This window comes from Sylvia atricapilla, chromosome Z, assembly GCF_009819655.1.
Source record: "Sylvia atricapilla isolate bSylAtr1 chromosome Z, bSylAtr1.pri, whole genome shotgun sequence".
NCBI classification, from domain to species: Eukaryota; Metazoa; Chordata; class Aves; order Passeriformes; family Sylviidae; genus Sylvia; species Sylvia atricapilla.
In genome coordinates, this window is record NC_089174.1 from 170,874 (window position 1) to 185,811 (window position 14,938).

At 43.0% G+C, this 14,938-nt stretch overlaps 1 protein-coding gene and 1 non-coding gene across 9 annotated transcripts; both read right to left on the minus strand.

Moving 5' to 3' along the window:
- Window positions 1–204: 204 nt before the first annotated feature.
- Window positions 205–12,125, minus strand: RBMX (RNA binding motif protein X-linked). Of its 8 annotated transcripts, none has more exons than XM_066339130.1 (9): window positions 12,033–12,125; window positions 10,635–10,761; window positions 10,330–10,436; window positions 4,732–4,903; window positions 3,545–3,661; window positions 1,637–1,751; window positions 1,383–1,508; window positions 1,203–1,306; window positions 205–698 (listed from the first exon to the last, which is right to left on the minus strand). In XM_066339130.1, the coding sequence occupies exons 2-9, from the start codon at window positions 10,741–10,743 to the stop codon at window positions 391–393; spliced, it is 1,158 nt and encodes a 385-aa protein (XP_066195227.1). In that variant the 5' UTR covers window positions 10,744–10,761; window positions 12,033–12,125; the 3' UTR covers window positions 205–390. The 8 variants fall into 8 exon arrangements, with proteins under 8 accessions (XP_066195227.1, XP_066195232.1, XP_066195226.1 ...); XM_066339135.1 differs by having other exon boundaries at window positions 1,203–1,291; window positions 10,635–10,764; window positions 12,033–12,119; XM_066339129.1 differs by having other exon boundaries at window positions 10,635–10,764; window positions 12,033–12,119.
- LOC136374678 (small nucleolar RNA SNORD61) lies at window positions 10,510–10,583 on the minus strand. The gene has a single exon (XR_010745957.1). It is a non-coding gene; the product is annotated as a small nucleolar RNA SNORD61 (small nucleolar RNA).
- Window positions 12,126–14,938: the final 2,813 nt, after the last annotated feature.

Below are 14,938 nucleotides of genomic sequence, written 5' to 3' on the forward strand. Positions count from 1 at the left end.
ACATGTAGAACAATCCATCTCCATGTTAGATGGTTGAATGTTGTGCGGAAGATCTTAAGAACAGCTTGTTCCATTCATGACGAAAATCAGATGGAATTGTGGCATTTCAGGGAAACTTTACTTTGAAAATTACAACACTAGTACACAGCTCAAGCTCATACATTTAACATCTGTTTTCTGAAAGAAATGTTAACAATTTTGAAATGATATTAAACATTGTTTAACTTTTCCTCACAAAAGCATAAAAGTCATGGAGGGGAAAACTTAACAGGCAACAATAAAAAAAGGTTAAAAACAACTTTTCCTTTTAGTAGTCCTCTGGTAGTAAAGATAGAACAGCTTCGACGTTTGAGAAATAATCTGTCTTGGTCCAAAAGTTTAAGAGTGTTTTTAGTATCTGCTTCTGCCTCCACCTCTATCGGATCTGCTTCCACCACGGCCACCACCTCTGGGTGCCCCGCGGCTTGAACTACTGTAAGAATCCCGAGGAGGTGGATAGCCCCTTTCCATAGATGGGGGGAGACCCCTGTCCTGTCTTCCAACACGATCACGGCCACTTGAGTAGACATCACTTCTGCTGCTTGAGTAACTTTCTCGGCTTCCATATCCATCTCGTGTGCTGCCGTAATCATCATAGCGACTGCTTCCACCATATGATGGCGGGGGCCCTCGGGCAGGTGGAGCACTACGTGAGTTACCTGCAGGGTCAATGGTCAGGTAATATGGCAACACCATAAGTTATATAGAACAATGTCAAATCTGAATTTACAGAATTGCTGTATTAAAATGTTTACTGCTACTCTTTTATATGTATTGAGATGGTTTTAATATAATCTGTCACACTAATGGTATTTTAAGTGGGGATTGTGTATCAGGCAGTGAGTAGATTTAAAGACTCTGAAGGAATGAAGACGGTGTTTGTTTATTCAGGCAGGCTCTTTAACTGGGTATTCCAGGACAGCTTGTTATTTTAGAGAAGAAACTCAGCCGTATTTTCCAGAGACAACTGTCATTCTGAATTGTAGACTTTGCTTCTTTAGCTTAGAGCTTATTTAACAAGATGATCAAATGATAACCAACTACTGCACTTTCACTGTAGGGGAAAAAAAGTGTGCCATTTCCCCCTCACACACAAGCAACCTAGTCAAAGTCAGATTTTACCACACCTGTACACTTATATGATCCGCAAAATGGATTCTTACCGTAACTCTCATATGAATCTCTGTAGGAGCCTCCACTTGGATGATCTGAGTAGTCCCTGTCACGTCCACCACCGTATCCATCACGATCACTATAGGAGGAAAGACTACTAAGACTTAGTACAAATCACTAATATCACAGCAAGAATTAAGTGACAGGGAGAAAACTCCAACAGTAGGTACCTATATCCCCTGGAGGGGTATTCATCACGTGAACTGGAATGACCATAATCACGGTATGCGTAGTCTCGGGGAGGTGGTGCGTAGTCCCGGGTATCCCTAGAACTGGGATAATCTCTGCTCGAGTAACTACAAAAAAAAACAAAACCAAACAAAACTGAGATGTTAGCCACATGTCCTACCGCAGAAGGGCTGGAATCAAGATCCTTCTCCAAACAAAAAACAGTTCAATAGAACACAACAGTGTAAGAATTTACCCGTCTTTAGTGCTATAGCCATCATCTCTTGGGGACATGTAGACATCTCTTCGTGATGGCATTGGCTCTCTGCGTGGGGGACCTCCATAACCATCTCTTCCACGTGACACAGGAGCTTCAGAGAATGAGACCATTTAATTAGCCTTTAGCCATGCAGAACACTCAAGGCAAGTGCTTGTAAATAGTTTGAAACAATTTAGTAGTATTTCCGGACCCTACGTTTAGAAGGCTTTACATTTCTGCTTGTATACTTTCAAAGCAGCACTAGAAGAAACATATTCAAATTACACCAAATTGTTCCCAACACCTACAAAATTATATTGGTGTGGTGGTTTAGCATGGATGTAAAAAGTTTTTTTTTTTTAAAGAAGTTCTAGCATAGATTGTGATTGACAGGTTGGCTGACAAAAGGGAGTGTTTCTACACTTCTGGAAACACAGTCTTGAATCTCAAGTTCTGGTGACTTTTTCCCTTTCCTTTTCCGGCCACCAGAAAGGTAACACCATTTCGTGAGTCAGGGTTTGGGCTGGGCCCCCTGGGGCCAGGCCTCGGAGAGGAGCCCTGCCTGTGGGACAGCGGCCAGGGCTGGCCGTGTCCCCTCTGTCCCCTCCCGGCTCCTCCAATGGGTAGAGGAGGACTGCAGACCAGCAGTCTGGCCCTGTGCCGGGACCACGGGGGCCGTGCTCTGGGCCTTGGTTGCCAGAACCGCTGGTCCGAAGGAGGAGACTTTTAAAAAACTTTTCTCCTGAGCTCCAGGAAGCTGATCCAAGTTGCTTTAGATCTGACCAGGGGTGGAGGAGGTTTCATCCATCAGCGTTCCTGAGGATGTGCGCTCTCTCTCTCTCTCTCTCCCCCCACCCCTTCCTCCCCCCACCATCACCTGCAGCCTTAAAGTTCTGAGACTCCACTGAGGAGGGGGAAAAAAAAAAACCTCTGGGCAAAGACTTGAACCCTTTTCCCTCCTCTGTGGAGGACAGAGTGATTTAAAATGCAGAGAGACAACATTAAGACAAAGTCAGTGAAAGAACTGAGGAAAACTATTGAAAGATGGGATGGAGGAAGTGGACATTTTTGACCAGACTTCTCTAGATGTGAATTATGGGGAAATGGACTGTTTTTTGTAATATCCTAATACTGATTGGAGGAATGCAAGTTCTAGCCAAAGGGTTGTGTGTATTAATACAAACGCATTTTAATTAAGAATTTTGATTAGAATATGTCCCTGGCTCCTGGGAAAAAACAAGGAAGTTTTTATTTCTTTTGAGATAGAAGTGAATTTAAAGATGGAAAAGAACCCCTATTTTGTACTAGAAAATCATTCTTAAAATGACACCCCAAACACGTGGAAGCCCATAAACAGTGTGGAAAACTGTTATATGAGTGAGACTGCACAGAATCTGCAAAAATTCTGGGCGATTACAGATCTGTGAAAGCCACCAAACCTCTTCTTGTGGCGTGTTCTCCATAACCCTAGAGAGGCTCCTCTCCTAAGGTGATGTAAGATCATGTTTAAATGGTGGCAACTGACTGAAAACCATGGTTTTCTCTCTGTAGTGAGTGGGAAGTGAACAGTTTGGAGGGGGAGGAGAGGGGGAAGGTGTTTGAATGTCTCAGAATGTCTCAATTCTTTTGCTTCCCCCTTTTTAGTGTATATTAATAAAATCTGTGTTTACTTTTAAGTTGTGCCTGTTTTGCCTTATTCTCCTGAAGTCCTATCTCCCAGTTGATAAATAAAATTTAGTCAATGTAAAACCACGACAACCGGTATGAAAGGAAACAAAGATTAGACAAACAAAACACTATCCCATAGCAGACTGAAGCTAGAATCAATGACTTGCACTAGCCCCTAAGGGGAAGACTAAGGTGCTACAGCTGACTAAGCAATTATTTAAGTCAGGACGTCCTTACCTCTTCCTCCCATACTACTGCTGCGCACTGGTCCTGAAGGTGCAGATCTTTTAGGTGGAGGGCCTCCACTTCGTGGAGGTGGACCTCTCTTCATGGGAAGTGGCCCTCGAGAAGACCCTAGAATGATAAGCCATTAACCAATTAGTGCTCCTGTGATACTCACCTGCATTATCCTAAAGCCTGAACTACGACAACCTGAAGGTGCCGTTATTACCATTACACGATCAACCGTAAACCTCTAAAACTAGACCTCAAAGCCTTGTCTTCTAGCCACTATTAAATGCTACTGGCAGAATTGAGAGCCAAAACTTCCCACAGCCTAAATTCCTGTCAAGAACTGTCTTTTAGAACTTATTCAAAAGCTACAGGGTGTGACACAAGGGAAAAAAGACAGCTGATATATGTAATCAGTCACAGCTTAAATTCTTTTACAAATTACTGTTCTCAGAAGACAAGAGCCACCTGGGAAGATGTACTAGAGAAGAGCCCACAGAGAGGGAACAAAGGTACTACAGAGTCTGCAGAACCTACTATACAGACTTGTCAAGAAAGAAGTTTCACTGTTTCCAGGGGTTCTTTTTCTGCATTACAGCTTTTATTGTTACACCTCAGGTTCTGCTTACTAGCTCTTTTAAGTGAGTTTTGGTTTGATACTGAAAAGTCTGAATAAATAGCTGTATATTAATGAATATCCAGTATCAAGTAACGTACTATCCTTACACTTTAGAAAGCTTCAACTCAACAAAGTTTACATGCCCTAACTCTCACTCTGATCTAGAAGGATCAGCCCTACAATTTTCTCAGTTTAGACCTCTTGCTACTAAGAATGAAAGGCAGTTCCCTTTCCCTGGCAGTAGAGAATCACTTTTTCAACTTGAATACCAGAAAGCTTCCTTTCTCACGTGCATGGCAGGAGCTCTGCTTTTCTTTCATAGGCAAAAGTCAAGTGGAGTGTTAGTTGAAGAAAGGAATCTTCACATTTGAAAGCCTTTTCTTAAGGTGTACTTGCCTAATCAAAAATTTGACTAAACTGCTGAGATCGTATTTCATCATTTTAATAAAGAACAACAAGGAGTGCACTATTCAGGTGTTTGACTTTTTTTTTTTTTTCCAGTAGGATTATTGTCATCTTCCAATGGGATTGTCTTGTGTTGTCGAAGTGTATAATGAGAGAGGTCAATACATACCCAAGTGACTCCCTCTTGAAGGTGGTCCTCTCGCGCCACTTCCGCCTCTTGCGCCTCTAAGGCCCCTGGGAGGACCTCTGCTTCGGGGAGGGGGTGGCGGCCCACGCCTACCACCACTTTCAAAGGATGGCTTGGTTGCTTGTTCCACTTTAATTGCCTTCCCATCTAATGACTAAAGAAGAAGCTGCTTTACTTACTGCTCAGTCATGTTTGTATTTCTTAAACCAAGCCCCTCTTGCTTCACTATTACAGGGCTTCCATTTTATAAGTTAGAGCAACTCTAGAACTGATTTCGGTCTTCAGTATTAGTCCCCAAGTACTCAGCAGCATGTTGGGCCTAATTTCAATTTCTACAGTACTTCATTCTTGTGGTATTGATGGCAAAAAAAACCACAGAGCAGCATCAGAAAGGACTTTCAGTGAAAACACAGGTGTCCAATGATTACGGCAGCCCCATGTCATTTATTCTGTAAATGAAACATGATATATGATCTACAATTTATTTTCAATTGCCACTTTGGTACTTTTGTACCATACTAGGAGTGCACCTGTAGTTACAAGATTAAGCTGAAGGTAACTTAGCTTCAGTTGGGATTTCTGGCAATGGGGAGGCCATTTAGCACATTTTCTTGACGTCCTGATAAAACGGTGATCGCTGAAGTATTTAGAAGTTATTTCAGCATCTACACAGCAGACTGAGTATGAAAATTCACCCCTTTTTTCTAGTGTTTCAAGCTGGGTTTTCAATCAAGGTGACTGTCACAATTTACTCTATTATTTGCTTTTCCACAGGGAAGGTGCTTTGTGGTTGGAGTATTTTTGTTTGTGGATTCTGTTGTGTGGATGTACCTTTTCTGTGCTATGAAAATAGTAGAAGCTTCTTCTGGAATATAGACTTGCAATACCAGGAACTCTGCAGCCAACTAATATACTTTAAACACGAGCAGAGTAACATGTTTAGTAATTCAACCTAGTTAATAAATTTTTTGCATGATCTTTAGACACCACATTTGGGTATTATAGCAGAACCAAGATCACAAGCTCTGCTAAAATTAGGTTACTACATGCCTATCCTGGCAAACATGGTGTATTAGCCTTTTTTAGCAGTTAAATATTAACTGCTATGACAACTAATTAATTATCAGGCAGAAAGTGTTGTTCATTGCACTTCTTTGCTGCAATAAATGAACACAAACATGACCGGTAGTAATGTCTTAATCTGCATTGCTAATACTGAGTATTCTTTGTTCTCTATCAAAATCTAGCTCCCTGAAAATTTACCGTAGTAGCACCATGTATTTTGCCACCTCCTAAGACTTGTAGTGATTGTTTGAAAACCTGTGTGTACAAACACAGGTCCAACTTGATCTGTTGTGAGGGAAAAAAGTAAGTAAAACCAACAAAATCATATTTGTCTTGGCTTTGACTTAATGAAATATTTTATTTATGGAAGGTTTCTCTAGAAGCCTTCTAGCATGACAAACTGAAACATCCCAGGAGTGAGCACCAGTCACTCTAATGTCTAGAACTTCTCAGTTTGCATCATATCGATTTGCCATCATAATTAATCTCTCAGCTTTATACTTTTCAAGCAGGAACAGTGGCCGTGAAGCCTTAAGCTTTGCTATGGCCACTGCAGTCCTCAATTTCACAGCACATTCTTGACGGAATTATTAAGTTTAGAAAGGTAACACTGTCCCCTTCTGCTAGCATGGGTTCTGAAAACCTGGATGCTAGGTTTAAGTTTTTTGATTTCTGTGATGTAGGAGATACAGTCTTCCTTGTAATTTCTCCTATTTTCTTCTGCCTTGCACTTATGCATCTTATCTTGGCAAAAGATAGTTTCTTTGCAGACTGCTTTACACAAGCAGTCTTAAAAAGCTGTTCTATAGGTCCAGAAAGACCTTTCACTAGGTACAAGAAGATTTTTTTGCTGTCAGAAAATATTTGTCAAAGTTTGTCCTATTTCAAAGCAGAGGGGACATTTTATGATTTTATAGCTCTTATCTCACCAAACATAGAAGTCACACAACCCATCTCAGAACAAGGAAATTTTTTTCAATGAGCTCAGAGCATGAGCTGTCAACACTCATTAGTTTGTTTTTATAACCTTGATTCCGAGTGTTATAGAAGAATTTTAATATGATATAAGCATCAGAAAGTGAAGTCACCCTGGTGCTAAAAAGCATGGAAATAATTTAAGCTACAAGCCATTTAAAACAATAATAGTTTGGCAATCAATGTCTCCTATGTGTGAAATTAATAATCTGTACAGATCTGTAAAGTGAGCCAGGGAACTTTAACCAAACACAATTAAAGAACTATCCTGCAAACTTCCACATTTTAACAGAACAGATGAATGAATTTGCATTATTTTGGGAGCGGGGCAAGAAATCAAGTATTTCAAAGAAACTTTAACAGTAACTTGCATGAAGCTAGTCCTAACACCACACAGGGCATTCCTCTTCAATGGATCACTTCACTGTTGATGCTGCAATGACTCCATTTCTCCACATTCCTTGATGGCACATTAAGTCAATTTCCTTTTGCCATATATATCCAAGAAATGAAGATTCATTTCTTAAGAGGCCAAGCTTCTGTACATTGTATCACTCTTCACAAAAAATAGGAAGCACTTTCCATCATTTAGAGGAAGACATCTTCTGTAGCGCTGAATACAATTTACACTGTAGGGATGTAGCATCTGCTTCCATCTTCTTAACCCAGACCAGCTGGCTAGGCAGGTCTACACTGTAATAAAATCTTTGGTGTGTCCTGATCTTTTGCCTGAGGTCATATCCTCTCTTTAATTATCCATTTCATCTTAAGAACGTAGAATCAGAATATCATGGTAACAGCCCACTGCACTGAACAACCACTACAGACCTGGGAGTACCCACATTTATGTCCAGGCAAGCATGTGTGCGTTCTGTGGCATCAAGATGTAGACTTGAATGCCATGAATTAAGAGTCTTCCTGAGGAAGGCTGGTAAGCTGCTACAAAGTACTTCTGCATTTCTTATGCACTGCTCACACATGATAGCATTGATTCCATTTAGTAGACAAAGTAATTGAAGTAAGAAATCTCCATCCCAACTCTAAAATAATTATTTCCTTATCTCTTTCTGCAGGACGAACTTATCTTCAACAAGCAAGCTGTGACTGGTTGACGCTTGTCCCACTGGAGAGCGAAATACAGGTTTCCATGTATCACCCCTCACCCAAATTGGTGCAAAAGTCTGGATATATTTTCATGAACAATTTCAAAATAAAAACTCAAATGCAAATTGATTCTGGCAGAATGTGCTGGCATCAGCCTCTTCTACTGGCTACAACTTCAAATTCCTTCGGGATGACAGAATGAACAGACAGGCAATGCAGAACTCTTCCCTCAGCCAGATAGATCACCCAACTCCTTACAGACTACCTGAACTGCAGTCTGCACAGTGCTTCTGCTGCTGTTTCTAAAGTGCATCAAAATCTCGAGAATGCTTCAATCCATCTTTTCCAAATGGACAAAGAAATCTTCAAGTTGTGATTTATGACAATTAAATCTTCTCACACCAGGCCTCAGACCCTGCTCTTCCTCAGACCTCGACTGCGGAGTCTTTTGGGAATGCAAGCCATACCTGTTGTCCATAAGGCTTTCTGAAGATGAGAATGAGAGACCACCTCATGAATAGCTTTCATATCCATGGTCAACGCAAGCTGGACCAGAGGACATTCTAGACCAAATCCCATTTGAGAATGTTCTTTTCATATGCTACTTGCTGTTCTAATTCCAAAGCAGGTGAAGGTACTTCTAGATTTACAGTGAAGACAAACCCATGAGAATGATGATCCACAAGGCCATTCTTTCTAGCTTTTCTTGACAGTATTGCAGATTGTGCATTCCAGGACAAGAAGACATGACTTCAGCCACAAACTTTGTCTCATTTAGCTATTTTATCAAGCAGTACACTCTCAAATGTTTCCAAAAGTGACCAAACACATGCCACAACAATCAAGACCTAGAACAGCTGGTGATTATTTTCAGAGAGATTTTGACTTGCAAGCTGCACTCCACAAACATGCAGATTAATGACTGAGTTCCTTTCAATCTGACAATTATCTATTGGTCCTTAAAATTACCTTATGTGAGGGTTCAATTACCATTTCAGAGAAAATAAAGTATTTAAGCACAGCAGTAAACAAGTCTTCAGAAATGTGGCAAACTAGACAGTGGAAAAATAAAATTAAATAAAAGGAGCACCCTGACAGATGTTTAGGCTGGTACAGAAAAAACATCATCTGAATTTGCCACTCTCTGCCGTGAAAAAACTTACAATCTTGTTTAAAAAGGAAGAAAGTCTTCAAAGAAAGTAACCCTAATTGTGATAAGGTTGTCATGAAGCACTCAAACATCAGTACATGGAGTACAAAACCCACTACCCTTCTATAACACATAGCCTGCTATAACATAAATACAAGAGGTTTTACTACTTGTGTTTATGAATACAACACTAAGCTCATTGTCTTACTCCTGAAGTTGCTTTACTTACTGACTGCAATAACTAACTTTTTCTTTCACTTCAACTTCTTACACTAACAAGACAAACATATCAAAATCCCAAGTATCAATTCATCAGAATCACTTGATGCTTCTTCACTTTACTTGAATGGCTTCTTAAGAGACACTGCTTACAAGGCCAGTGCAGTGTGACCTCAATACAACCATTCAGATCCGGCATGGAAAACCAGAGTCTGCAATTCAAGTGACCTAAGATGGCTTTAACTGCTTAAGAGACAGCATCTCTATGAAGACAAGCAGCTGTTGAGCAAAAAATTGCTGACTTACACCTACCTTTCCAAACACGTACCACAATAGATTCAGACTATAGCAGCCTACAGTTCTTTGACAAACTTTCCTAGTATTGTCTTGGAACTTGTATTGCAATTCCTGCATTTTTATTTTTAGAAACATTACACTTCTCATTTCTCTTACAGCTAGACAACTGCATTTTAGTAAAGGAACAAATTCAGTTGCCAGCTAACTGCAAAGCCATTGCACATTAACTGGGAAGATGCCCCTCACACACACCAAGGAGATCAATGATGCAAGTCACAAATGTCAGATTATCAACAGAATACCAGACAGCTCATCAATGCTCCAGCACTCAAGGGAAGTCACAGTAAACCCATGTTAAGGGAACCACAAATAATTTTCAGGTTAAGTCACTTCCCTGAAGTGTAATTTACACAATAGTGCATTCAAATTTGATCAAAAAGAAAAATCCAACCCAAAAATCATTACTGAAACATGCAAGAATGAAGAGCTGATTGTAGAAAAGCCCTCCATCACTGATTAAAAGAAAATAAGAAAGGAGAGTGTAGCTGACTGCCAGCCAGACTTAATTTTCTATTGTCAAATCCATGAACAGGAGAAATAGATTTCAGCTTCATGGAGACAGAAAAATTTTGTCTAATATAAAGTTATTACTTGTCTGCGCAATATTCTAATCCATTCTCTTTCCGACTATTATTACCAGCTGATTTACCCTAAAGATTAATTTTCCTGATCAGTACCAAATGCAATATATAATTGGTCTTAATTCCTACCTTTCCATTCATATCTCTGGCTGCATCTTTTGCATCTGCTGGACTCTCAAACGTGACGAACGCAAATCCTCTGGACTTGTTTGTTTCCCGATCTTTCATCAAAAGGACTGTAGAAACAAAGTCACATCAGCCTTTCCTGTAATTCCCTGTAAAGAACACTTAACCTTTATTCAACCTTTTAAGCTCAGAACTTCTTAGAGGACATGTAAGCACCATCATTTCAGATGATCAATGCCAAAAAAAGTCATCACAGCTATGTTGTTGCTCGTTTTTACTATTACCATCTTAACAAAAGTTTTCTTTACCTTCCACAATGCGTCCATATTTGCCAAATACAGCCTCAAGGGCTTTCTCGTTAGTCTCTGTGTTCAGGCCCCCAATGAACAACTTCCCAGGACGATCTGCTTCAACCATTTTGATTCTGTAAATGACCTACTAAAAAGAATGAGGCCATTATTAACAAAACATCAGACTGCAGTAGAGACGTCACAGTACATAAATGACTTCTGTCCTCAAAAGTACAAGCAAATTTTCTTCGTAAAGATGTTAGGTAAGAAATATGAGGCATAAAAAACATTAAGTAATTACAATTTTTTGTAACGGAAGCAACTCGAAGTAGTATTAACAGTTACTTCTCCACATTACAGTGTATTTAAAAGACATTGAATAGGACTTTGAGTAGAGGAACAAAGCACTGTTAAAATGAAGTAATACTAGTGAATGAGATAGCTCTTCCAGAAGTCCTGGGGTTTTTTGCCCCGGATGACAATTCTAGCACACCTTTCGTTTAAGTCCTGGACGTTTAAAGTAATTTACTTAATACGTCGTAGTAATACAAAATTACTAACTCTTCAAACCATCTTCGGTCAATACTTCTAATTCAAGCTCATTCTTTGTATTACTTAAAGTACATGAAGCCTATACTGAAGCCCTGGCCTACACAACATGTGAGACCGAACAGACACCAGACCACCACTACAGCTCTATACAGCAATGTCACAGCTACAGCCGCGGGGGCGGGAGGGTTAACATAGAAAAAAGCCCAAGAGCCGAAGACAAAGTCAAACCTCTCCGTGCCTGGCAGGCCGCCCGGCGCCTGTGGACAAGGGCTGCCCGCATGTCTCTAGCGCGATGGCGCGAAGGCCCGCGCCAGCTCTGGCACACACGGGAGCGCGGACAAAGCACCCCCGGGGGAGCCGCGGCGGCGCCGGGCCGGGCCGCAGGGGGCCCGAGTTCAGCCGCGCTCCGCGGCACAAGGAGCGGCGCCGGACCCTCCGAGGGCCCAGGCACCGCCACAAAATGGCGGCCACCTCTGGCAGCGGCTCCGCTCCGTCCCCTCGACCGGCGGCCTCCTCGGCGCTCACCCACCGCGCAACTCAGCCCCGTCCGGACACATCGGCGCCGCGCTCCCGCCGCGCCCGCCTCGCTCTCCCCTGGGATGCTGAGAAACCACCACACCTAAAATGGCGGACACCGCACCTCACGCCGCCGTAACCCTCCTCGCCGCACCGCAACTGCACGGGTCCCGCCGTCCTAACGGGAGCCGGGCAGGGCGGGATTGCGCGTCAGGCCCAGCTCCACCGCGCCTTCACTGCACAGCGAGCGGCACTCCACGCGGCCCGTACCCCGCGGACCTTCCGCCGCGGATCCCCGCAACGTCCCGCGGTGCCGCCCGCAGAGCCCCAGCCCACAGCCGCACTCACCTCCACGCGCGCCGACCTGCAACTGCGCAATGGGGGCGAACAAAGGCGCTGCGGGCCTTTATAGCTTTACGTCATCGCCGGACAGAGCCCCGGATGCGACAGCGGCGGCAGCGCCGAGCCCGGTAGGGGGCGCCCGCGGCCCGCCGCGGCCCCGGGGCCGGCGAGAGACTCCCGCCGCGTCCGGGGATGGCGGGGGCCGGAGCGGACGGGGGGGTAGTGGGGTCCTGTGGGGACGGGAGACAGCGGGACCCAGAGGGGACCGGGGAACAGCGGGGCCGGAGAGTCCCGTCCTGCCAGGAGCGGGGAGCGGGCCAGGGACCGCGAGAGGCGAGAAAATAACGGGGCCGTGGCGAGGGCGGGGTACAGCTTTGTTTGCAGGCTGCGCCTCATCCCGGAGGATTGAGGCCCCATGTGGAGTGCTGTGTCCAGAGTTCTGGGCTCCTCAGCACGAGAAAGAAGCTACTAGAGATAGTAATCATCACTCAGATTAGATGTCCGGATCATCTCTTACGAGGAGAGATATGGGAGCTGGGGCTTTTCAGTCTCAAGAAGAGAGGAATGAGAGGGGATCTCCCTAATGAGTGTAAATATCCTAAAGCCAGGTGCCAAGGGCATGGTGCTAGAGTCTTTTCAGTAGTGCCGAATGACAGGATGAGGAGCAATGGTCATAAACTAAATACAAGAAGTTCCACCTCAACATGAAAAAGAATTTTGTATTGAGGGTAGCAGAACCCGGGAACAGTGAGGTCATGGAGTCTCCCTCTCTGGAGACCTTCCCGTGTCACCTGCTCCAGGTGACCACGTCTTGTCAGGGGGATTGGACTGGGTGATCTCCCAGAAGACCCTTCCAATGCTAACTGATTTTCTGAAGCAGCAGAACTATCACTTCTTTGGAAGGAAAAATCACAGTACTATCTGTTTAACTTTGAAGTTTGTGCAGGAGCTTAACCCAGTTCGTAATTTGATTAATACATGCACATGGCAGCACCCCTTCCTTGGAGAATAACAGCAAACCAAAAGTGTGATTTAAAATTAAATGTGTTTTTGATGGCACTAAGTTTTGCCTTTTTTGTTCAGCTTGATTTGTTTATTTATACTCAAAATTCAACTGTGATTTTCTTTGGCTGGCTAAACCTGACAGTGGAAAAGTGTAAGGACATCCATGGACGGCGGGGACAAAGGTACTCTGCAGACCTGAGATATTCTAGAAACACGTGGTTTTATTGCAAGGGTCGTGGGTAAACAGGGCCGGCTTTCAGCCACCAGCCTCTGCTGAAGGGAAGCCCAAAAGAGAGAGGGAGAGAGAGAGGGGGTATGAGGTAAGGGAGGTAAAAAGCTACAAGAGGCAAGAGAGGTAAGAAGAGTGCCGGGGTCAGGGTGGTAGGAGAGAGGGAGGTAGAAGAAGCAGAGGGAGAGAGCAGGCAAGAGAGGGGGCAGAGAGGCAAGAGCGCAGGGAGAAGTGCAGGGAAAAAGAAAGCGGAGAGAGGGGAAGGAGCAAGAGAGTAAGAGCCTAAGAGAGTGAGAGGTAAGAGAGTGAGGACCTTGTTACAACACATTATATCTCCTTTTGTGTTGAATATTATAATTTACAGTGACAAACTGGCGCAAGATACAAAACCCACAAACTTTGTATGCAACCTATGAGAACTACTAAATTACCATATTATCCTATATTCTAAACTCTAAAGACTGCTTTTCTTATCTACTTTTTCCTTGATGCCTTGGCAAGGTGGAGACGGACTGCATTCTTGGGTGCTTTTGTTTTCTGTCCATCAACCTATCTCCAGTTAATCACTGTCTTCCTGCCTGCCATGCCTACACCTCAAAGCTGACCTTCATTTCTATTTCACTCACAGATTTTATATCTCAAATATTTCTTACCAGACAGTCATATCCATAAGCCCTTCCTGCCCCGTCCTTCCCAAAAGAAAAGTTAGGAGGAAATCTGCTCATGCAAAAATTGGCTAAATTTTTATTATCTGAATCTGTAAATTATCTAAATTTATACTCATCAGTCATCAAGGCCTATTTTCTTGGTACCACCCAGTCTAATCACCATACAGTCTTTTAAGTTCTCCCTCGCACTTCTTGCATGCAGTTCTCCAGACCTTTATTTCTGTGAAGTGTGACAGAGTCTGTGGACTCTAGGGGCACTGCCCAGTGCTGTTACAGTTGCTCATCTGCATAATTGCTACATTCTAATAAGAGAACATCAGATGCTATCCTTCTCTTCAGTTTTCCAGTCTGTCAGATACTGATATTCAGCTGCTGGGAAGCAGAAGGAGATATTGCCTCAGATTAGCTCACAGATGTGCTGAGAACACAAAGTAGGGGAGCTCTCAAACCCTACTCTAAGCTCCAGTATATACTTGAAGATGTCACCTTACAGTGTGGGTGCTCAGACTTTCTGGATGCTGTTACTGTGAAGGGGAAAAGGGACAGATGGCCTTTATAAGGAGGTGGGAGGGAGCTGCCTTTGATATCAATGCAGTTGCCGAAGAACAGCATTATGAGATACTCATACAATTACCATATGAAGAAAAGCTTCGAATTCTAGTTTCAGTACAAAAGAATTTGAACTTTAAAGCCTTCCTGGGATGGATAGTGAAAACTAAAGTAAATTGTTAGTCCTGTAAGAAATACGCTAAAAACGACCTTCATCAAGGTAGAGCCTCTGTGCTTCTCTGACCCACATTATATTTATTGACTGCCTCACAACTGAAAGGCAAATGCAAACAAAAGCCTCTTTTCTGCTTCCGCTGCTTAAAAGAATAAAATATTTCATTGATAACTCCATCCTTCGTTTTAGTAACATTTTGTTAACACATACTGTACATGTAGTTCGGCAGAATTAGCATGAACATAATGACATTTGAAACAGCATTTGAATACAAATGCTGTAATTG